The sequence below is a fragment of the Oppia nitens genome, unplaced genomic scaffold (assembly GCF_028296485.1).
Source record: "Oppia nitens isolate AA-2021 unplaced genomic scaffold, nextdenovo-longstitch-racon4-pilon3 scaffold8_pilon_pilon_pilon, whole genome shotgun sequence".
In the NCBI taxonomy this organism is placed as follows: Eukaryota; Metazoa; Arthropoda; class Arachnida; order Sarcoptiformes; family Oppiidae; genus Oppia; species Oppia nitens.
The window spans coordinates 3,117,104-3,140,568 of NW_026533252.1; the positions used below are offsets into that span (position 1 = coordinate 3,117,104).

At 24.8% G+C, this 23,465-nt stretch overlaps 4 protein-coding genes and 1 long non-coding RNA gene across 6 annotated transcripts; 3 read left to right on the forward strand and 2 right to left on the reverse strand.

Annotated features, from left to right (window-relative positions):
• The first annotated feature begins 3,509 nt into the window (after window positions 1-3,509).
• Window positions 3,510-4,456, forward strand: LOC128964402 (plasma kallikrein-like). The gene is made up of 2 exons (XM_054310991.1): window positions 3,510-3,860; window positions 3,965-4,456. Exons 1-2 carry the CDS (start codon window positions 3,510-3,512, stop codon window positions 4,454-4,456), a joined length of 843 nt encoding a protein of 280 aa, XP_054166966.1.
• A 474-nt stretch (window positions 4,457-4,930) lies between these two features.
• Window positions 4,931-5,533, reverse strand: LOC128963921 (leukocyte elastase inhibitor-like). The gene has a single exon (XM_054310468.1). The coding sequence runs from the start codon at window positions 5,447-5,449 to the stop codon at window positions 4,931-4,933; it is 519 nt and encodes a 172-aa protein (XP_054166443.1). The 5' UTR covers window positions 5,450-5,533.
• A 116-nt stretch (window positions 5,534-5,649) lies between these two features.
• LOC128963924 (uncharacterized) lies at window positions 5,650-6,376 on the reverse strand. The gene is made up of 3 exons (XR_008484669.1): window positions 6,317-6,376; window positions 6,073-6,223; window positions 5,650-5,916 (listed from the first exon to the last, which is right to left on the reverse strand). It is a non-coding gene; the product is annotated as an uncharacterized LOC128963924 (long non-coding RNA).
• Window positions 6,377-11,749: 5,373 nt separating this feature from the next.
• Window positions 11,750-12,575, forward strand: LOC128963977 (GATA zinc finger domain-containing protein 14-like). Of its 2 annotated transcripts, none has more exons than XM_054310532.1 (2): window positions 11,750-11,891; window positions 12,078-12,575. In XM_054310532.1, exon 2 carries the CDS (start codon window positions 12,088-12,090, stop codon window positions 12,487-12,489), a length of 402 nt encoding a protein of 133 aa, XP_054166507.1. In that variant the 5' UTR covers window positions 11,750-11,891; window positions 12,078-12,087; the 3' UTR covers window positions 12,490-12,575. The 2 variants fall into 2 exon arrangements, with proteins under 2 accessions (XP_054166507.1, XP_054166506.1); XM_054310531.1 differs by having other exon boundaries at window positions 11,752-11,793.
• A 3,728-nt stretch (window positions 12,576-16,303) lies between these two features.
• Window positions 16,304-19,360, forward strand: LOC128963864 (protein O-mannosyl-transferase Tmtc3-like). The gene is made up of 5 exons (XM_054310389.1): window positions 16,304-16,495; window positions 16,568-16,981; window positions 17,060-18,235; window positions 18,323-18,988; window positions 19,058-19,360. The coding sequence occupies exons 2-5, from the start codon at window positions 16,568-16,570 to the stop codon at window positions 19,223-19,225; spliced, it is 2,424 nt and encodes an 807-aa protein (XP_054166364.1). The 5' UTR covers window positions 16,304-16,495; the 3' UTR covers window positions 19,226-19,360.
• Window positions 19,361-23,465: the final 4,105 nt, after the last annotated feature.

Sequence of the window (23,465 nt, forward strand, 5' to 3'; positions counted from 1 at the left end):
AAATTTTATATTAAACATAAAAATAAATATTAAATTAGTTTTAATATAAATTAATAGCTTATATATACAAAATAAATAGATAAAAATACTTAATTACATCAATTTAACATTATTTACACTAGTTAGGGCACTCCACAACGGAAAAAATAAATTCCCACCAATTTTCAAAAAAAATAATGATAATATTTTAAACTATATTAAAATGTGTTAGTTATGTGCTTTAAAAATTATAATTATGATACTAAATAAATATTACATAAATAGAGTTGGGGCACTCCACAAGGGAAAAAAGTTCCCTAATAAATTCCCAATTTTCAAAAAAATAAATAAATATATTTTATTTTATTTTTTAGCTCTTTATAAATGAATATATATATATTATTTCATATTAAAAGTAGAAAACAAATTTTTAGCATAAATTTTAAAATTCATTATATTTTATATTATATTATATTTTAATATTTTTAAACTTTTTATAAAAATATATTAGTTATAGTTCAATAAGAAGTACTATATAAAAAAATATTGTTGTATTAATTATTTAGTTTTAAATAATTATTTCTGACAATATTATTAAGACGTTATAATAAACACAGTACTATATCATTAATTTTTTAATTAAAACCAATTTTAAATCTAAATAATTGTATTTTTAATTAATTATCATAATTATAGTTATATATTTATGCATATCTTTATTTTTTTATATTTTTGAAAAATGAATATTTTAGATAACATTTTGAGTGTTGAGAATTGAGTTGGGAATATTTTTATTAGTTAAATTATAGATAAATTAGTGGAAATTTAGTGGGAATTTAGAATCTTTATATTAAAATGTGTTAGTTATGGTTCAATATAAAATACTAAAGACTAATAAATTTAAATAAATAAAAAAGATATATTCTTAAATTAAATTAATTAATTAGAACTAATTAATAATTATTTCTGCCAATTTTATTTTTATTATTATTATTATTAAAACGTTATAATAAATCAGTACTATATCATTAATTTTTTAATTAATAACTATTTTTTTAAAACAATAATATTTTTATTTAATAATTATAATTATAATAGTTATATATATATATATTTTTGCAATTCTTAATATTTAGAAAACATTTTTAGTATTGAGTAATTAAGTTGAGAATATTTTTATTAGTTAATTTATTGTGAATTTATAGGGAATTTATTGGGAATTTAGTGGGAATTTAGTGGGAATTTAGTGGGAATTTAGTGGGAATTTAGTGGGAATTTAATGGGAATTTAATGGGAATTTAATGGGAATTTAGTGGGAATTTAATGGGAATTTACTCAAATTTGGCAAAAATTCTCGTTTAAAAATGCAATAAAAAATGTTCACCCCCCCTATACCCCCCCAAGCTTTTTTGAAAATTTTGCCATTTTACCCCCCCCCCCTATACCCCCCCCCCCCCCCTGAAATCGAAAACCTTTAGCAACCCTGATTAAACATATAGACATAAAATAACTTTATCAGATAACTAATTAAACTAAAATAAAGTAAAAACTAACTATTTGTTTAAAAGACTGGAATCATAATGAGATATGATATTCAATCTATGGCTATATTATCAATATTTTATTATAATTTTAATATAAATTGTAATAATTTATAACTTATTTAAATGCAATTTTGAAATAATATGCGGATGTTTTATACATATACTAGCATAACCATATATGTAACTTAAACTATTTATTATTATTAGTATATGAGTATTAATTACTAGTATATTATATTAATAAAACCAAAATACATTTATCACGAATTCCTGAAAGGAATACGTATATGCATTCTAAAAGTCTGTCCGTCTGTCTGTCCGTCTGTCTGTCCCACATAGATTAGTGGTTCGAATCCAGACTCTGCTACAAAATTTTTTTTGATTTTTTTTTAATTTTATTTTTTTATAAAGCATAAAAAATGAGCTATGGGATAAGTATTGAAATTTTGATATTTCATCAGGAACATAGAGAAAATGGCGTCTAAAAATTAAAAATTTTTTTTTTCACGAATTCCTGAAAGGAATACGTATATGCATTCTAAAAGTCTGTCCGTCTGTCCGTCTGTCCGTCTGTCCGTCTGTCCGTCTGTCCGTCTGTCCGTCTGTCCGTCTGTCCGTCTGTCCGTCTGTCCGTCTGTCCGTCTGTCCGTCTGTCCGTCTGTCCGTCTGTCCGTCTGTCCGTCTGTCCGTCTGTCCGTCTGTCCGTCTGTCCGTCTGTCCGTCTGTCCGTCTGTCCGTCTGTCCGTCTGTCCGTCTGTCCGTCTGTCCGTCTGTCCGTCTGTCCGTCTGTCCGTCTGTCCGTCTGTCCGTCTGTCCGTCTGTCCGTCTGTCCGTCTGTCCGTCTGTCCGTCTGTCCGTCTGTCCGTCTGTCTGTCTGTCCCACGAGGACATAGGTTCGAATCCAGGCTCAGCTACAAAATTTTTTTTGATTTTTTTCTTTTTTAAGTTAAGGAGATCGTATGAGAATGCTTTTGAAGCATTCTCAACTTGTTTTTTTATTTTTTAAAATTTTTTTTCCTTTTTAAGTTAAGGAATTCGTGTGGAAATGCTTTTAAAGCATTCTCAGCTGGTTTTATATTAGATTAATTATCTTTTATATTATAAAATAAAGATATTTTTGTTCAGCGATTCTCAATAAAAAATGGATTGTAATCTTTGACCTCACCTTCAACTATATAACTGTCTAAAATTATTAATAATTATAGTTATATAAAACATTATAGTTATATAATATTTAAAATTACAAAAACAATTTTAAAAACAAACTTTTAATTTCTACCCCAACCGACACACTTGTGTTTCTGAAAGTAGAGAGCAATGTTTCGATATAATTATTATAATAATAAACATATTAATATTATTTTTTCTAAAAACAATTGTTTTTTAAAATATTGATTAATAATTTAAAATAATCTTAATATAAAAATATTTTTTGAAACAAATAAACTTACAATATTTAAGTTATTTTAAAATTGTGATCACTAAGATTAATTATCATAATTACTAAAAACAAAATAATTTTTGTTTATTTAATATTTTTAGAAAATAAAAATTAAATTTTCCATAAAAATATACTATAAGATTTATATTTTAGATAAAAGTTACAGTAAAGTAAAGTATAAAAAAATAGATTATCAATAAATTTTAATACAGTATAATGTTTAGTATAATAGTAAAAATTATAATTAATTATATCATTACATCAAATAACAAAAAAATACAAAAAGTACAATTACACTAAACATATGTTATTTTATAAAACTAAACGGAATTATCAATTGATTAATCACTATATACTGGCAATGAATAACTGTTTTACGATTACAATAAAAAATAATTACCAAATAATAACAAATTAGTCACTATTATAATAAAACTATTAACACAATTAAACATATAAATACACAAAAAAATTTACTAATATATAGTTATTTAAAAAAAATAATAATTTTAAGAATATTTTTTTATTATAGTATTTTTGTGATTATGTTTTATAGTAAACTAAACATAGTTTTGCTAATATTGTTGTCAATATCACAAAGATTGCGGACACAAAAATGCGGTCTTTCGGGTAATATAAACCGTATTGTAGGCGGAACGTCATCGCCGCCGATGGCCTGGCCGTGGATGGCATTGTTGACGATTCGACAAACAAAAAACGGTCAAATAATTGGCGCGCGATGTGGCGGCACTCTTATCAGCGATCAGTGGGTTTTGACGGCCGCTCACTGTGTGGCCAATGTTGAGGGCCGGCAGACACAAGATATTCAGTTAGTGTTTGGCAAGAATGACGTTTCCCGCAGAGAGTCTACAGAAGTTGTACGACATGTCTCTCAAGTAAGACATTATCAGTTGTAACTAAAATATAAACTACCGGTTCTTTTACTATAAATATATATTTTTTTAATTTATAATTAATTTATGTATTGTTGTTGACATAGATTATGCTAAACGGATATAATCCGAGTACCACTGCTAACGACATCGCGTTATTAAAATTGAACGAAAAACTTGATCTCAAAGGAGCGCACAGTTATTTACAACCCATATGTTTGCCTACAAATGGTGTCCAACCGATTGGCGACTCGTGTGTGGCCACCGGTTGGGGTCTATTGTGGCCCGAAGGAGTCTTTCCTAACATTTTACAAGAGGTTAGACTACCTCTTGTGGACAATCAGTTTTGTCAGTGGCGATGGCAGTCGTCGTTCAATAGGGACACTCAAGTATGTGCCGGCTATAGACAGGGCGGCAGAGATACCTGTCAGGGGGATAGTGGAGGTCCACTCAACTGTCGTCTATCTAACGGTGTTTGGATTCTTCAGGGCATCACTTCATACGGCAGTGGATGCGCTCAACCCTTCAGTCCCGCTGTTTATACCAAAGTTTCGACATATATTCCGTGGATTCAAAGTGTGACTGGAATTCAATTTTAGACAAAATTAAATAATTAAATATATTTTTATAATATTTGTATATAATATAGAAATTAATTTCTAAATATAATATAATTATTCTTAAAGTATAAATTCAATATGTTTTTAGTTGTAGTAATTATTTAAATTATATAAACAAAAATAATGCTAATATTTTGTAAATAAATTCTAGATTTATTTTTATTTATTTTGCTATTTTAATCATCAAATTTTTTAAAATTATTAAAATTATTTTATTTACAAGTGTTTTAGTTAAGTATTTAAAAATTAAATATTACATCCTTAATTAATAGATTGTATTATTTATTATTAGTATAAAATTCATAAATTAACTAACAGATTATGCACTAAATAAACCAATTATACACAGATCACAGATACTTATTATTTATTTATTTTTTTAAAAAGTACAGTACATTTAGTAACAATTAAATACACAGAAAATAGATTTAGAATATTTTAAAGTTTATTGATTTATCCGGAAAACATAATCATACCATTAGTTTTGTCAATAATATAGTATAGGAACGGGTGGTCCACACGAAATTCAATCGGTGGGGAAATAATTATATGACCCGAACGACCCTTCATAACAATAGCTGTAACGGCCGCCGCTTCGGTTCCGTATTCATCGACAGATATAAAAGTTTTGTGTTTGATTTGGGATACGGTTTTATCACATGAAGTGGACAGTCGTGATAAATCTGATTCAGAGGTCAATGCAATTGGTTTGGGATTTATATCTTTCATCAAATCGTACTCTTTTTCTGACTTAAATTTTGGTAAAAATAAATTTACATATTTTCTATCCATTGATTTGAATGCTTTGTCAAAGTTTATGGCATTTATCTGTGTCTTGAGTTTTGACAAACCGTTTCTATCATTTGGTAATATAATAACAAAAGACATTTCCGATCCCTTATACGGCAATTCAATGAGTCGTGAGTTTAACTCTTGTGAACTAAAGTAACGGAAAAAACTTTGACGAAACATTGTATCGACCGAAACATTACTATTTTGGTCGCCGTTATTATAAAATTCAGACTTTCTAGTACTCCGATCTTTAAATTTTTCCTCCCAATCACCTAATTATTTATAAAATTATATATAATTAATTTATAATAAAAATTAATATACTGTAAACTGTTAATATATTAAAATAAATCGTATTTAAAATTATAAGAGATGTCAATGCATCGAGTTTTTTCAAAATCTCTTGTATTTTATTGTTTGTCTTTTTACGGATCCATTGGTTAATTTTGTCAGTCTCTGCCACTGCATTGTGCTTGAAGTCAGCCCTATCTACCTGTGCTCTAAAGGCCAGTTGTATTGCGTCCACAAACTCTTGTTTAAGTACTTCACTATCATTTCGTACGACAAGATTTGCAATATTTAACTTATGTTTCTAATCATATCTTTTTTTTCGTGTGTTTTATTCAAATAGTTTTTATATTCAATGCCTAAATAATAGACAATTAAATAATTATAATGATATTATTATTTTGAAATATTAATAATAAATATTTATATTAATAGTAATATATTATTATTACTAATTTATTTTATAGTATATTATTATTTTCAATTGTTATCTAAATTTAATAAATAAATTTTACTTTTATTTTCATACAATCTATTAATAGTTTGAAATCCATTATTAATAGTTTGATCACTAATTAATTCATTTGTCTGTTTGTTTTAAAATCCAAGAAATGTCTTCAAATTGTCGAGTGTTTTATTGTTATACCTATACCATCATTAGTATACCTATCAATGAAATTATATTTCAATAAAAAAATTAATATTTAAAATAATTGGTATTTTATATAACAATATATAGTATTATATAACATAACAGACTTAATGCCGATATTATTGAAAACGAAGAGATAATGTCGTTGTTGTCATCTTTTGCTAACATATTGTATATTCTGAATGAAAATTCATTGTTTGACTGAATCACCAAATTTTCCGATGAATTCAACCGTTGGGTTGAATTACTATCAATAATTAAGGTCAAGAATATCGTAAATATTACTAAACAAAGCATTTTTATAACAAATAATATACACTTTTTATAATTATATAAGTATTTTGAAGCAATAATAAATTGATATTTAAAAAATGGTGTAAATTTTCCAAGTTTATTCAATTACTGATTATTATAAAATATGATAAAAACAAATATGTTAATAAAAAAATATATTGTAATCTGAGAATATATAAAAACTTAGATTATTTTTAAAAATATATTTATTTATTTATATTATATATTATAATAATAAATAGCATTATTATATTAATATATAATTATTTGTATAAAATTACTTACAAATTATTTAAAGACTAAGTATTTTATTTAATTAATAGTTATTAAAAAGTAAGATTATAAAATTTAACTAGTTATTATTAATTAGTTATTAAGGTATTGATATTTTTATTTTAAAATAAATTTAGTTTTTACATATGTTTATTTATAAAATTTAACAAATTTAAAAAATCTAGTGAATTTTTTTATAATAAACACATTAAACTAAGATGATTTATCTTATTTTTTTAATAATACATTACATTAAGTAACAATTATAAACACACAAATAAATTTACAATAAAAACGCATTAATATTTAATTTGCTATATTAATCATCAATTGTTTTTTTTTAAATTATGATATTTATAAATGTTTTATTTATATTATTATTTATAAAGTTATTTAGCATATGAGTTTTATACTTAAAAATTAATATAAGGATTTTAAATTAATAAAATGAATTATTATTAGTAGTAGTAGTTTAACATACAATAATATTGTTATAAATAATTTTTAAAAAATAATTAAAAGGTTAAGCCCTAAACTAACTAACTATCCACAGATACTTATCATTTTTTTTATTTGTTTAAAAGTACAATACATTTATTAGTAACAATTAAAACACACAAATAAATTTACATTATATTAAATAGCATAAAATTTTATTTATTTTATGATAATATATAATAATAAAAGTGCACCCAATCCGCCAACACTTATTTTTCAAGTTTTTAACTTTGTTTGTATTATTTTGAATAATTTATTTCTAAAAGTTAAACAAATTGTTCACAAAAAAAAAACATATGATTTACAGTTAGGTTAACAAGTTTTTCTCATTCAAGGAGTGTCTCCTTAAAAATATTATACATTTTTTTATATTTACTGTAAATTACTGTATATTAAAAACAATCACACATTTTGTAGGTTTAATAAGTAAATCTTTTTTCCGACATTTTTTTGGATTATAAAAAATTCACTCTTAATTATAACATTTATTTATTACTATTATTTTTTTTGTTACTACCTTTTTTAAAAAATATTAACTACAATGTAGTTACTATATGTATAAATATTTTTTTTCAGAGTTTAAGCAAAAGTAAATAGTTATTAATTAAATAATTCAAACATTATAAATAAAATAATATTAGTTTAAACTATATTATTATTATTATTATATAAATACAGTGTATTTAGTTAACGTTTAAACTTTTGTTTGACTTTTTTTTACTATATTATAATATTGATATATAAATAGACATTGCTGTATTTACATTTATTAATTAATTTTTAAAAAATAAAAATAAATATTAAGACTACTAACTGAGTAATTTTTAGATTTTTATCATAAAATTAAATAAAAAACATATTTTTATACTTTCTTAATATAACTTATATATATTTTTTTATATTTGTATAACAATTTTGATAAACAATTTTTAATTAAAAATCACGAAAACTCAAGGATAACATGTTTTCCTTATGTTTAGTCAATTAAGTCAAGACATTATAATATTAATTTTAATGTGCGATTTTATTTTATATATTTATTCAATTGACAAATATTATTACAAATTTTATTATTATTATTATCTCTTAATAAAAGTGGTCATAAAAAATCCAAATTTTACACATTTTTGATAAATTTAGCGAAAATAAAATAAAAAAAATTTTTGAATAGTTATTTTTATCATAAAATTTTTACATAATTACAATCTAATTATATAACAGTTTTTTCATTATTATTATTAGACATTGAAATAATAATAATAATAATAATAATGTTGTGGTATTTGATTGGTATGTCATTTGTTGGTCAAAAATATTGTGCCGAAGAAGAAGAAGAAAGAGTAGAAAAAATGGATTCAAATAATAAAACAGTTGACAACAAAAGTTGCAAACTTTGCCAACAATTCAAAGACAACAACAACAACAACAATATCAGTAAAGAAAAGAGTCGTTTCCTATCTCGACAGGGATTACACCGATCATTATATCGGTATATAATTTATAAAATATAATCAATTTTTTTTCTTTTAAATTGTTTTTTTAGTAATCAATACTTGCAAAGAAAAACATATAATAAATAATGTGAATATATTTTATTTTATTTCATTACAGACAAAGAAACAAATTTTTCGACAGAAAAGATAACTATAAAACCCTTTGAAAATGAATGACAAATACAATACAATAGTTATTATTAATCATAAGATAATAATAATAATATTGATAAGAAATTGTTTGAATACAACAACTTTATGATAATTTGAAAACAAAATAAATAATAATAATGTGATATTTTTTGTTGTATATTTAATTGTTAAAATTATGGGAAAATTTTTTTTGTGTGTAAATATTATATCAATAATAATTATGATTATTAGTCTATTAGTTATAAGATGTCCTTTTAAGTCTATATAATAATAATAATTCTTATTATTTTTGTTTGATTTATAACTTTTTAATTTGGCTATAAAATATTGTATTGTATTAAATCAATATATATACTGTATTTATATTTGGAAAAAATCAATTTTTGTATTATTATTATTTGCAATATTTTATTTTTGTTAATAAATTGTTAGACAAAGAGATTTACATTACTTATATATGACAGAAAAACAATACACATAATTGATAAGTCATAACAAATTCATAGACATGTTATCCTTGAAGTTCTCTCTCTCTCTCTCTCTCTCTCTCTCTCTCTCTCTATTTTGTTATAAATATCTATATATTAAATGTTACATCACTTGAATCTATTGTAAATGTTAATAACATTTATGGTAAATAAATCTTATTATATTGTAATTTATATTACTGTATATTTATTTTGGTATTTTTTGCCATAAATCTAGAAATTTAACACTTTTTATATTTTTAGTAATCTAAATTATAATAATAACAAAATAGTCTAAATGTTATTAATTAAAAGAAAACTTATACAGTAGTTTTATTTTATTATCAATAAGGGTAACAAAAAAATATTATTATTTAACTTAAAATAAGAATATTATTTATAGACAATAGTTATATATTTTTACAATAGATAAAAATTAATACAAATTGTTATTAAATAATTGTTTTTAACTATATTACATAATATAAATTAAGTATTTTATGGATTAATTCATAATAAGTAATAGTGTTTCTTTTAAATATCATTAATGATATGATAAGCCCTTACAATTCAATTGTATGCCATATTAAGATAACGCCTATTAATCCCACAAACATCAAAATCATAGTCATTTTTTAGGAAACAATAAAATTAATTTTAAGACTATTTTTTAAAAAAGGCGTTTTTATATTTATTTTTTTGAATGTGTCATCCGATAAACAACAATGATAAAATTATTTATATAAATTTATTATTATCATTATTGTATATTATAGTAGACAACTATATATTTTTTAACAATATAATTTTTATAGTTTTTAATACAGTTTTATTTAATTAATGTGTAATACTTAAACTATTTGTTTTGAAATTATATTATTTTTGTCGGCTATCAATCATCAGCTATATTGATGTTTACGTAAGCAAACATAACTATTATATTTTTTATATATATTGTAATAAACAATTATGATATTTTGATTATTATTATTATCATTTATTACTAATCAATACTATAGAAAACATATGGTTTTAATTTAATATGTTATGATAATAATTATTACATATATTTTATATGAATCATATTAATACAGTAATTAATTATTTCCTTTAAACAAAATATTTAACTAACTGTCATTAAAATTTTAAATAAGTTAAATAACACACGTATAACTACAATAAATTAAATTGGCCAGGCTTAATATTATCAAATAAAACATAATTTATTAGTAAATACAAAAAAATGATTTGAGTAAATAAACCATAAACAATAAGCCAAATATTAAATCGCTATAAAACATATTTTTATCAAAAAAACATTGCATTAAAAGTTTTTATTTTAGTTTAACTATTGTGTCTATTTTATAGTGTATTTTTATTTTTATACATTTTATTAGTTTATCAACAACAACAACAACAAAAATGATAGATGAAAATATTTTCATAATTAATTTGAAATCAAATAAATATATATATATTTATTTATAATAATATCATACATAATAATATTAAATATGTGTATACAATATTCTTGGTAAATACTATCATAAATATTCACAAACATGAAAATAAAAATTTTTGAAATTGCAATCAAAAAAACAGCTATAGTTTTATGCCATACTGTTTATGAATATTAATAATAATGATTTCAGTAATGATATTAAATAATAGTATAATTTTAATTAATTGTAAACTTAGAAAAACTTTACAGTAAAACATAAGTATAAACCTTGAATTTTTTTTTGAATTTGCATTGAAATACAGTGAAATTCCTTATATATTATCAAAAATTATTTTTAATTGATTGCTTTGAGAGCACTGTTTATTACTCTAATATTTTGTTTGCATATTATATATATATTGTAAATATATATACAACTTATCACTTGTCTTAGTCATCGCAACGATATCTTTATTGAAAAATTTTTATTTTTAGTGAAAATTTATTGTCGGAAATAAACTTTATTTTTTTATGTTATAAGAAGTACCTTATTTTTGTTATCACTTATTACTATAAGTATGTATAAATAAATCACAACTTAAACATTATTCAAAGTAATAAAATTATATATATATAATGACTATATATATTGTATATATTAATATTTACAATATAAAAGTGCCATAAAATTATGCCTTCAATGGACTCTACTTTCAAATAAAATAAAATTATTATAAATCCGTGATTGAGTTGATATTGTAATCATTAATATTGTAATTCAATCATAACATAATACTGTATATATAAAAGTTGAATATAAATATAATATCATAAAAAGTTATTTTCTGTATATATATATATATATATATATATATATATATACATTACAATTATTAATTAGTTTTTTATATTTGTTATGAAAATATGGATGAAAAGAAACGATTCTCCGCTATTGCCAACAAAAAGTATTAATTAAAAACTTAATGTTTGTTTGTGACATACAATCAGTCAATTAAAATCATTTCATTTAATAAATAACATATTTATTGAAAATATATATACTGTATGTGTGTTTGTTATTAAAAATTATAATATATTTTTATTAGAATTATTGAAAACAAAATATTTCTAAAAATAATACATTATTTTGAAATAAATTATTATTTTAAATAGTTTTTTGTTGAAAAAAACATATTTGTTTTTAATTTAAGTTTTTTTTTTGTTTTGTTTTGTTTTCTCTAAACATAAGGACTAACTCAATGGGTCTCTTCAGTTGTTTTGGTGGTAAAAGTCGATCATATAATGCGAAGAAGCATGAGATGGATCGCGACAGACAATCGTCGAACAAGAAAAGTAGCCGAAGAGGTACTGATTCTATAGGCGTTCCCGACAGCAATCTGGTTCCCAGTCTGATCCAAGAAACTGGTTATCATGAAACTGATGATAATAATAAAGGCAATGATCATCGAAACCATAATCATGAGCACCAGTCTCAGGAAGTGATCAGCAATAGTGATCATCACAATGGATCAGCACATCATAACAGCTCCGGCTATAATAATAGCCATTCAACGCACGACAACAGCAGTTCCGTCGGCCATAACGACAGTTCCCACCATCAAAGTTATGACACACACGTTGTTCATCATTCAAGTGATTGAGACAATTAACAAAAAAATGATTTATTTATGAAAATATATTTTATTATGTTTTTTATATATAAATCATAACAATTGACATGTCTTGGCTGTATTTTTTATATAATATAATTATGATATCAATGATTTGTATAATTTTTTTTCAATTTAGACTTAATATATTATCTTTTTTAGCAATATTTGATATTTAATTTAATATATCAATATAATTTAATATACTGATAAGCTAATATAATAAAATGTTTTTATATTTTTTTTTGTATACAATGTTATAAGCAAATTGTTTCATTTAAATTCATATACAGGTATATAAAGGTATTAATGCATACAATATTATTGTAAAATATATTTTATAGTTTATTATTATTATGATTATTATTATTCAATATTTATACAAAATTGAATACAATATTAATTTAAATAGAATTAAATAAATTGCTATTAAATGCTTCAATTAAAATGATAATGTAATCAGTTTTTACTAATTAAATATTAGGTATTAATATAAGGTTTTAACTATTTATTAAACTTATTAATAATACAGTATTAAAATAATAATAATAATAATTTACATATTTTAAACATTAAAATTTAAAAAAACTGTAACAAATTAATTTTTATCTATTATTATCATGTATAGATAGTACAGTACTATACTGTAGTTTAATTTTAATTAATTGACAATGATAATTTTAATAATTATTTTATTTTTTTTATTTACACGAATGTTATGAATTGCAGTATAATTGAAAGTTAATAAAAAATTAGTGTAAGTTTGTTAGAAAAATTAAATTAAATCTTGATTATATAGTTGTCATTGAAATAGTTTAACAAAAAAACTATTATATTTATTCATTTTGTTTATTCATTTATTATTATTGTTATTATTTAGATTTAAGAATTAAATCAAAGTTTTTTTTATTTAACTTTTATTTGTATTTTACTCATTATTTAATGACAAAAATCGTGTTTTCGTAAAAAAATAAACTTTAAAAATCATGTTAAATACGACTTCAAACGGTATTAAAAAATTTTTATCAAATATAACTTTTCATTTTCACGACTTTCATTGACTTGACTTAACAATAACGACACAATTGCCTATTCATACAATTACATTATAGTATAAATTATTACAATTTAATCCCATTGTCGCTATTAAAAATACAGATATAGCAATTTATCATTTATAGAATTAATTTATATAATAAATAAATTAAATTATTTTTATCTAAATTTTTGTTTTATTTGAAAGCATTAAAAATTTGTTTGATTAAATCAACTAAATTATTTTTTTACAAATTTCTTTATTTAACTTATAGTTACTCTAATTTTTTTTTGTAAATCAAAAACAATTAATTTATTGTACCTATAATTCTAATTATCTGATCTATTAATAGCTAGGTTTATGTGATTTAGATAAAGTAATTTTATAATGTAATAATAATTTTTATTATTATAAAGGAGATGTGCGGCTCCGCCCCCCCCACCCCTCACCACACAATTATTCATTGATTTCATTTTAGCATGCAACATTTATATTTTGCAAATCATTTATTTTAATGTTGTTATTATTAATATTATTATTTTAAAATGAAATAAATAGTTGACTCATTTTAATAAAATTTTTATTTTATTTTTCATATATTAAATAATTTATCATATATTTTCACTTTTAATATTTTTAGCTTTTTTAAATTTTAATACAGTATCATATTTATATTTACATGACTTATGCATGTACGACAAAACTTGCATAAAATATTAGTAATAATAATAATATCAAATAACATAAATTTATTAATATTTTTTTCAAAGAAAATATGATAAATATTGATTAATTACTAAGTACTGCAATTTAAATTACATTACATTTAACTATTTTCAATAATAATAAGAAAATAACAATCATAAATTAATGTACTTTATTTTATTTATTAAAATTATAAAATTTTATAATATAATATAAATTATATATCATCAAAGTTAGCATAATTAAATTAAATTATGTTTGGATTATAGATTTAATTTAGTTATAGATAGATATAATTATTTTTAAAAATAAATATTTATTATCTAACATTTATTTAACATCAACAGAGATAATCTAATAAATATAATTAATTTTAGTATTACAGAAAAAAACTTATTTTTAAAAATATAATTTTAATTAAATAAAAATTAATTTATAATAACAAGAATATGTTTACTATAAAAAAAAAATTATATATCATATAATACTGTATATATGATATTTACTATTTAATCGATAAAATTTAATAATATTTAAATCGTTACATTAATCGCTTAGTTATTAATGATATATAATACTATATATTAATACATATAATAATTATTGTTATCAGTAATTCGTTATGCTTTTAAACAAATTGATGAGAAATAATTTTGCATATAATTTGCTATAATGAATGCATAATTAGGACACACGAAAAAAAATTATTGATTTCAAATAATATTGTTATTATAAAAAAACACTAATAATAATAATAATAAAACTCAATGTATTTTACATTCAATAAAATGTTTCTGTGATTACATATTCATTTCACTCCCAATCCTTGACATTAAGTTTTTATCAAAAATTTTATTTTTAAATCTAAAACATTTCGACCCAACAAAAATGAATTAATAAACATTTCAAAAATTTAATAATAAAAATATTTTTCAAACTTGTTATACATTTTTCTAACGATTCTATCATTTTGTTGTAAAAAAATTCTATATAAATTTTTTTTGATAAAAATATATCATAATTTCAAACAAATAAAAAAAACCACAAATGATTTACGAATGGATCCAATCATTGCGTAAAAACATTAGTGATTTCAACAATACTTGTGATAATAATTATAATAATCATCGGATGTCTGGCGAACATAGAGTCGACTTTCAAACAGAACTCATAGTCATGTCTTGTGCCGTATCGGTGGTCATCATATTGGTTGTGGCCATTATTATTGCTGTCCTCTGTCACAACAACAACTCCAACAAAATCATATCAACGGACGACCCGTCGTCGATGGTCATCGATTCGATGGCACCGCCGTCGGCGGCGGCGTCGGCTACTGGCCAACGATCGCTGTCGGCGTCACCCGATTCGGGATTCATTGACAATAGTAATCTACTTCAGGTGCCGGCAGTCTATACATCAGAAAGTATTAAAGGTATTAAAGGTATGCGTCCGACATTCGGTGCCTCACTATATGTCAGCTCTTTTATAAAGAAATCGCGACCAAAAAGTAACACCAATTCATCGGCAATGAAGGGCCGACCACTGGGTAAGCCTCCTCTGCCACAACTCGACTACTGATGATTTGATGATTTTTTTTTGAAGACCTAATGGACAACAACAACAACAACTGATCCTATTCTTAGCGCTTTCAAAAAAAAGTTTGATATATTCTGTACCATAAAATTCAAGAATATTATTGTATATATAATTATTATGTGAATATTGTTTTGTTTTTAAAAAAATAAGAAATAATATTAATATTTTTTTTTGATGAAAATTTTTCAATTCAATCAATCAATTGATTAGTTATAATGTCTAAAAGTCCAGTGAAAATAGCGTTGGGAACAGCTTTAAGACAAACAAACAAATCTAAGACTTCTATACATAATATCTTTTTTTTGATGACATAATTCATGGATTTTTCTCTCTGTATAACTGTCAGTGCTATTGAAATACACGTGTTTTTTGTTGAAACACACAAACCGATTGTCACTTAAAAAGTAAATATTAATAATAATAAAAACAAAACAATATTTGACTCAAAAAAAAATAATAATAAAATTTTTTATGTGATATTTACTATTCGTTTATATATTTAGACAGCTATTAGACTGATATAACATAACAACAAGTAATTAATAAATGTTTCAATAATTCAAACATTTTTTGTTTTTTGGTAATCAATTGAATGACTGATAGGACTGAATGACACAACAGATCCAGTGATTGATTATTATTGTCGCCGCAAATGAAGAGGTATTGTTGTTGTTGTTGTCGTTGTCATTGATTTATTGATCGCTGTCTGTGATAACCCCCGACCGGCCGAAGATGTCTTCCACCGCTTACTCGGATGCCGTACTGTTGGCCATCGTATCGATGGCCGTCTATATGAACGCCTGGAAGTGTCGGTTTGTCTTCGACGACGTCTCGGCCATTGTCAACAATCGTCACATCCGGACCAATGAGACCACTTGGCTGTCGGTGTTCGGCACCGACTACTGGGGTACCGATATTGCCAGCGAACACAGCCACAAATCCTATCGGCCGTTGACTGTCCTAACATTTCGGCTCAACTATTTGGTTAATGGTCTCGAACCGTACGGCTATCATATCGTTAACGTATTACTTCATTTGCTGGTCACTCAACTCTACCATCGATTTTCGCTACAATTACTTAGTTCTCGAAGAATATCATTAATGGCTTCCATTTTCTTTGCCGTTCATCCGCTCAAAACCGAAGCCGTAATTATATATTTAAAAAATTAGTCTTTGATATATCATATGAAGATTAATTGATTAAACTTTTTTGGTTGTTTTCAGGTGACAGGTGTTGTCGGTCGGGCCGAACTACTCGCCACCGTATTCTTTCTCATATCACTCATGGCTTATATGAACTCAAAGTATCACATATTTGTTGTTTCGGTAATCTGTGCGATACTAAGCAAAGAACAAGGTTTGACTGTATTAGCCGTTTGTGTTACCTATGAAATGACCAAATGTTTTCAGCGGCGACCGCCACCTAACTCATCGATAAAGAAGTCACTATTCATAACAACATTATTGACAATATTTGCCTCAATTTTGTTGGCCTTTCGTATCTATATAATGGGCGGTCCCAACCAGTTCCCGGTGTTTACCAAATTTGATAATCCGGCCTCATTTGAGCCGTATCCGACCCGACAACTCACTTATAACTATTTATTATCACTGAACTCGTGGCTAATGTTATACCCGTTTCGTTTGTGTTGCGATTGGACAATGAAGTCCATCGTATTGATCAGTGATATCTATGACCAGCGAAACATATGGACACTTATCTTCTATACAGTATTCATATTGTTAGCTATCAGATCTCTAGTCAATTTGTTTCGCTACCGAAACCATTGTCTGATAATTGCATTATCATTGATAGTCTTTCCATTTATACCGGCGTCGAACCTCGTCTTTCCGGTCGGTTTTGTGATCGCCGAGCGGACACTTTATATTCCGAGTACCGGTTACTCACTATTGATGGCCATCGGTATCGATGCCATCGAAAATCGCTACTTTAATAGACTTAAAATTAAAAAGTTTTTATTAATCATCTATTGCTTGACAATAGCAATGTTTTGTCTGAAGACTCAGTCGCGAAACGAAGACTGGAGTGACGAGTTGTCGCTGTTTTCGTCAGCAATCAAAGTGAATAAAAACAACGCAAAACTCTATAATAATATCGGACACCATTACGAGCGACAAAAACAATATGAAGAAGCGCTGAAGTACTTCGAGAAGGCGGCCGACCAACAGATAGACGACTTGGGCTCACAGATCAATATCGCGCGGACTCTAATCAATTTGGGTCAGCAATCGAAAGCCGAACAAATGTTATGGAAGTTGAAGCCAAAAGTAAAACTGTCGGCCATTAATAACCGAATTGTACCGAATTATCTGAATTTATGGATCAATTTAGCCAACATTATTGTCCGCAATGAGACCAGACTTTCCGAAGCCGAAAGTGTAAGTAAACACACAAACGATTTAATATATATATTCTAATGAATTAATTTTTACATTTATTTTATTGTTTGTCTTTCTTGGAAATAGTTATACAAAGAGTTGATACAAATGCGATCAGATTTTATCGAAGCATACATTAATTTAGGTGATGTCCTCATAAGGCAATCGAAACTATCGGAAGCTATAGATGTCTATCATAACGGACTTTTGTTAAACCGAATCGACCGCAAGGCTGATCTCTATTTCAATTTAGGTGTCGTTCACTCAATGATACTAAAAAATATGGACGACATGTCCGACAAGCGGACCGAAACTGTTCGACTGATTGCCGATTATTTTTTGAATGCAACTGTTATTAATGTCAATCATAAGGAGTCGATAGTTAATTTGGCTATACTTTTCCAGAAGCATGAGTCGATTTTGAGTTCATACAGACAGACACTGATCGATCTGATGATGAGCTATACCGGTACCGAAACCGAATTAGTTTACTATAATTTGGCACTATTGTTTGCCGATTCGGGCGATAACTTAATGGCCATTCATTACCTCAAAGAAGCTGTCAGATTGAAGCCAAACTTTAGAAGTGCTTTATTTAATTTGGCGCTAATTTTCTTAAATAATTACGATTATAATGAGGCCGAAGCCTATTTGCGGCGTCTAATTGATTACTATCCCGATAATACCAAAAGTCTACTATTAATTGGCAATCTCTATGTCAATCATCTGAATGACTTGGAAAGGGCTCGTCAGGTAAATGATATATATTTTTTTAAAAATGATTAAATTAAAATAATTATTGATGTAATTTTTTTTCGACAGAGCTATGGACAGGTGCTGAAGTATAACGAGTCAAATGTAGAGGCAATGCACAATCTGTGCGTTGTTTTGCACAAACAAAATGAGACCAAACGGGCCAACGATTGTTTTCAATCATATCATTTAAGACAACAACAATCGTTGAATAAAAGTCAACGATCCTCTACCTAATGGTCTCATGATTTTATTTTTATTGATTTTAGTGAGCATTTTACCGATTAGTAGATTAGTTATAAAAATTGTGTGATCAAGGTAAATTTGTTTCTAGTATAGTTTACTAAATTGTTAGTGATATTTATATATATATATATATACCTATATTTTTTTTAATTTACCAATTTCTAGTACAGTACAGTACATTCCAAGTTCAGTAAATTATAGATTATTATTTATTGTTATAATACATGAAATTATTGTATTATTATAACTAAAGCGCAAACATTTTAGGAAACACTATTTACCTGGTAATAGCTTTTGTATAAATATGGTTTTTATTATACGGCATATTATTATTATTAGCCAAGTGTTAGCCAAATTTTTTTAAATCAAAAAAAAAATTACTTCCGAAATTTTTCTAAAATTAAATTTTTAGTTTTGTTAACTATTTTTTAAAATTTTTTTTCGACATATATATATATATATTCCATTTCAAAACATGAATAATGATTTTTTTAATGACAAAAATATCTACTATTAGCAAATAATTTAATTATTAATAAGAATAATTAATAATAAATATCAATATATTATTATAAATCTAATTGATTTTAAATTAGCTCAATTGGATTAACTGTATTATTATTTTTTTAAAATTATATAATAGTGAGATAGAAATTCATTTAAAAAAATTAGTAGATAATTGAATTATTGTAAATCTATAATATATTGATATTGAAAGTTATTGAATGTACTGTATATAAATGTTTAAATTTTATCAGTAAATGCTCACTTTATGGATTATATATTATTATATATAATATATATTATAATATTGAATTTTTTTTATTAAATAAACACAGTACATGACATTGTAGGTATTAAATGTAATTTTAAAATGTTATTAAAGCTAATACATATATTAGCTTACATTAGATGTATTTTTTTTGTTATTTTAATCTGGATTAGCAATTATATTATATAATCTTGTTTTCAAAGTTTATATAAACATTTAAATTAATTTCTATTTAAATGTTGACAAATTTTTTGAATTATATAATTTATATTATATATACCGCATATATATATATACTGTTTATATATTATCAATTGACACAAATTTGCGAATAATTTTAATTTTCTATTTGTTTTATTCTTGTCATTTTTTTTAATTAGTTAAGTTTATTGTTAATTCATTGTTGTTATTATATAGTTTTCAAATAATTTTTTTTTGTAAAAAATAAATAAATATGTGATTTGATTATTTAGATTATATTAAATAAAATAATGTTTATATTATGCAAATTTATCAATTATTTATACAATAGTACTATATAATCAGTTTTTTATATTGATTTCATAACATGATTTACATTATTATTATTATTGTATTAATAATTTTTGTTTGTTTGCAAAACAAAACTATTGAAATAATAATGTGTTAATCATATTAACAATTGGAGGAAAATTTAATCGTATAATTCAAGTACAGTATACACAAAGACAATATTACTGTACAATATTTTCATCAATAGTTGTCATCAAAAAAAATTAATAATACATTTTCATATGGATGTGTGAAATACAAATAATGGTGTCATTTATCTATAATATAATCGAGTCATTTATAATATTTGATCAATTTATTAAAAAATTTATCATATTTTTTAAACTACAATATTAGTACAAGTATTATACCGTACTGTAAATTCATTTATATTGTAACGGTATTTGTTGCGTAATAACTGTTGTTATTAATTGTAGACATATATAGTAAGGTATGCGATCTTATCCCATATATGTATTCGGACCGACAGCTGAATCGATGCGCACGATTCAGTTGACGGTCGGGTATATATATGGGTGGAGGAACAGTGAACAGTAGGTTGGTTGTGAAGTTATTCTGCATTAAGTAACAATTACCGGTTACAGTTGTTATCCCACATATCTATTATTTTATAATTGTTGTAATGTGATGTGAATTATCTATTGGTGTCAAAATAAAAGATAAAGTCGCGAGCAAATTCAGTCTAATTTATTACTTCGCCGAGCGATCAGCGGATGCTGATTGGTTGGACGACCGCCCACCGCGAAACGAGACATACGATTGGCCGCTAGACGAGGGAAGCGGGCCATACAAGAAGCCGACGATGTTTGGCCAGAGGAAGGCCGATCCAAGGACACAGTCGACTCTTTTATCAGAAGCAGGGATAAAAATGCCCAATAGTACCCCATTCCAACTATTTAGACTACAGGTAAGCCCAAAGAGAAAGAAAAAAAAGAAAATTTAAAATGGCCTAAATTTTAAATCATTGTAAATCATTAAGTAAGTAAATTTATTTTATTTAGTTGAATTATATAATTTTTTTAGTTTAAAATTCAAAAAAAAAAAAAAAAGTTAATTTGCTCTGTATAAACGTATCAGCAAACGAAATCATTTTTTCTAATTTTTAAAATATATAAATTTTATTTCAAAAATTAACACTAAAAGATTATAGTGTTGTTTTACGATTATTTTTTTTGTGTCTATTTAAATGCATTGAGGGTCATACAAAAAAAATACTTATTCAATTTACAATAATAAATTATTTTCAAAAAAAAACTAATGAATTATAAAATTTGTTTAGAAATATTTGCTATCACTTCTATTTCTAACATTCAAATTAAAACCATTAAAAACAACTAACATAAACATTTCTAAGCTTATAAGAAGAATAAACATAAATTTATAAACACTATTTTCAAAAATAGATAATTTTTTGATATTTTCTATACAATGTATATAACAAATAAGTTTATTGCTTATGTGATCTTAAAATTCACATTATTTCTTAAATAAACATAATTTTCTATACAATATACTAAATATAAGCTTTTATTTATTTCAAAATATACACAAAAAAAACAATAATTTAGAATTTGAAAATATGCTTTAAAGTTATTTTTGTTATATCTAAATAAAGAGTTTTAACATAAAATACTTAATAGAGATTATTATTTATAAGTTTTTAACATAAGCAAATCATCAAACACACACCCATTAAATAATAAACCTTATTTGATGGGAACTCATACTATGATATTCAATTGTTTTTCGATGTCTGCGCTGTTGTTGAATATTACTTTAACTAAATGACTTGAGTAACAATAAGTGATTAAAGACAGCTAATATTTAAGATGACATCGGAAACACGTCAAAAACATACTGAAGATAATCAAATTCAGTTAGAAGGACGTGTCAAACATACTGAAGTTAATCAAATTCAGTCGGAAGGACGTGTCAAACATACTGAAGATAATCAAATTCAGTCGGAAGGACGTGTCAAACATACTGAAGATAATCAAATTCAGTCGGAAGGACGTGTCAAACATACTGAAGATAATCAAATTCAGTCGGAAGGACGTGTCAATCATACTGAAGATAATCAAATTCAATCGGAAGGACGTGTCAAACATACTGAAGATAATCAAATTCAGTCGGAAGGACGTGTCAAACATACTGAAGATAATCAAATTCAGTCGGAAGGACGTGTCAAACATACTGAAGATAATCAAATTCAGTCGGAAGGACGTGTCAAACATACTGAAGATAATCAAATTCAGTCGGAAATACGTGTCAAACATACTGAAGATAATCAAATTCAGTCGGAAGGACGTGTCAAACATACTGAAGATAATCAAATTCAGTCGGAAGGACGTGTCAATCATACTGAAGATAATCAAATTCAATCGGAAGGACGTGTCAAACATACTGAAGATAATCAAATTCAGTCGGAAGGACGTGTCAAACATACTGAAGATAATCAAATTCAGTCGGAAGGACGTGTCAAACGTACTGAAGATAATCAAATTCAGTCGGAAATACGTGCCAAACATACTGAAGATAATCAAATTCAGTCGAAAGGACGTGTCAAACATACTGAAGATAATAAAATTCAGTCGGAAGGACGTGTCAAACATACTGAAGATAATCAAATTCAGTCGGAAGGACGTGTCAAACATACTGAAGATAATCAAATTCAGTCGGAAGGACGTGTCAAACATACTGAAGATAATCAAATTCAGTCGGAAGGACGTGTCAAACATACTGAAGATAATCAAATTCAGTCGGAAGGACGTGTCAAACGTACTGAAGATAATCAAATTCAGTCGGAAGGACGTGTCAAACATACTGAAGATAATCAAATTCAGTCGGAAGGACGTGTCAAACATACTGAAGATAATCAAATTCAGTCGGAAGGACGTGTCAAACATA

Coding starts and splice junctions, on each gene's coding strand:
- LOC128964402 (XM_054310991.1), top strand. CDS start 3,510: ATGTTTTATAGTAAACTAAACATAGTTTTGCTAATATTGTTGTCAATA. Junction 3,861..3,964: donor TTGTACGACATGTCTCTCAA/GTAAGACATTAT, acceptor TTGTTGACATAG/ATTATGCTAAACGGATATAA.
- LOC128963921 (XM_054310468.1), bottom strand. CDS start 5,449: ATGTTTCGTCAAAGTTTTTTCCGTTACTTTAGTTCACAAGAGTTAAAC.
- LOC128963977 (XM_054310531.1), top strand. CDS start 11,753: ATGGATGAAAAGAAACGATTCTCCGCTATTGCCAACAAAAA. Junction 11,794..12,077: donor TCCGCTATTGCCAACAAAAA/GTATTAATTAAA, acceptor TCTAAACATAAG/GACTAACTCAATGGGTCTCT.
- LOC128963864 (XM_054310389.1), top strand. CDS start 16,568: ATGTCTTCCACCGCTTACTCGGATGCCGTACTGTTGGCCATCGTATCG. Junction 16,982..17,059: donor ATCCGCTCAAAACCGAAGCC/GTAATTATATAT, acceptor GGTTGTTTTCAG/GTGACAGGTGTTGTCGGTCG. Junction 18,236..18,322: donor GACTTTCCGAAGCCGAAAGT/GTAAGTAAACAC, acceptor TCTTGGAAATAG/TTATACAAAGAGTTGATACA.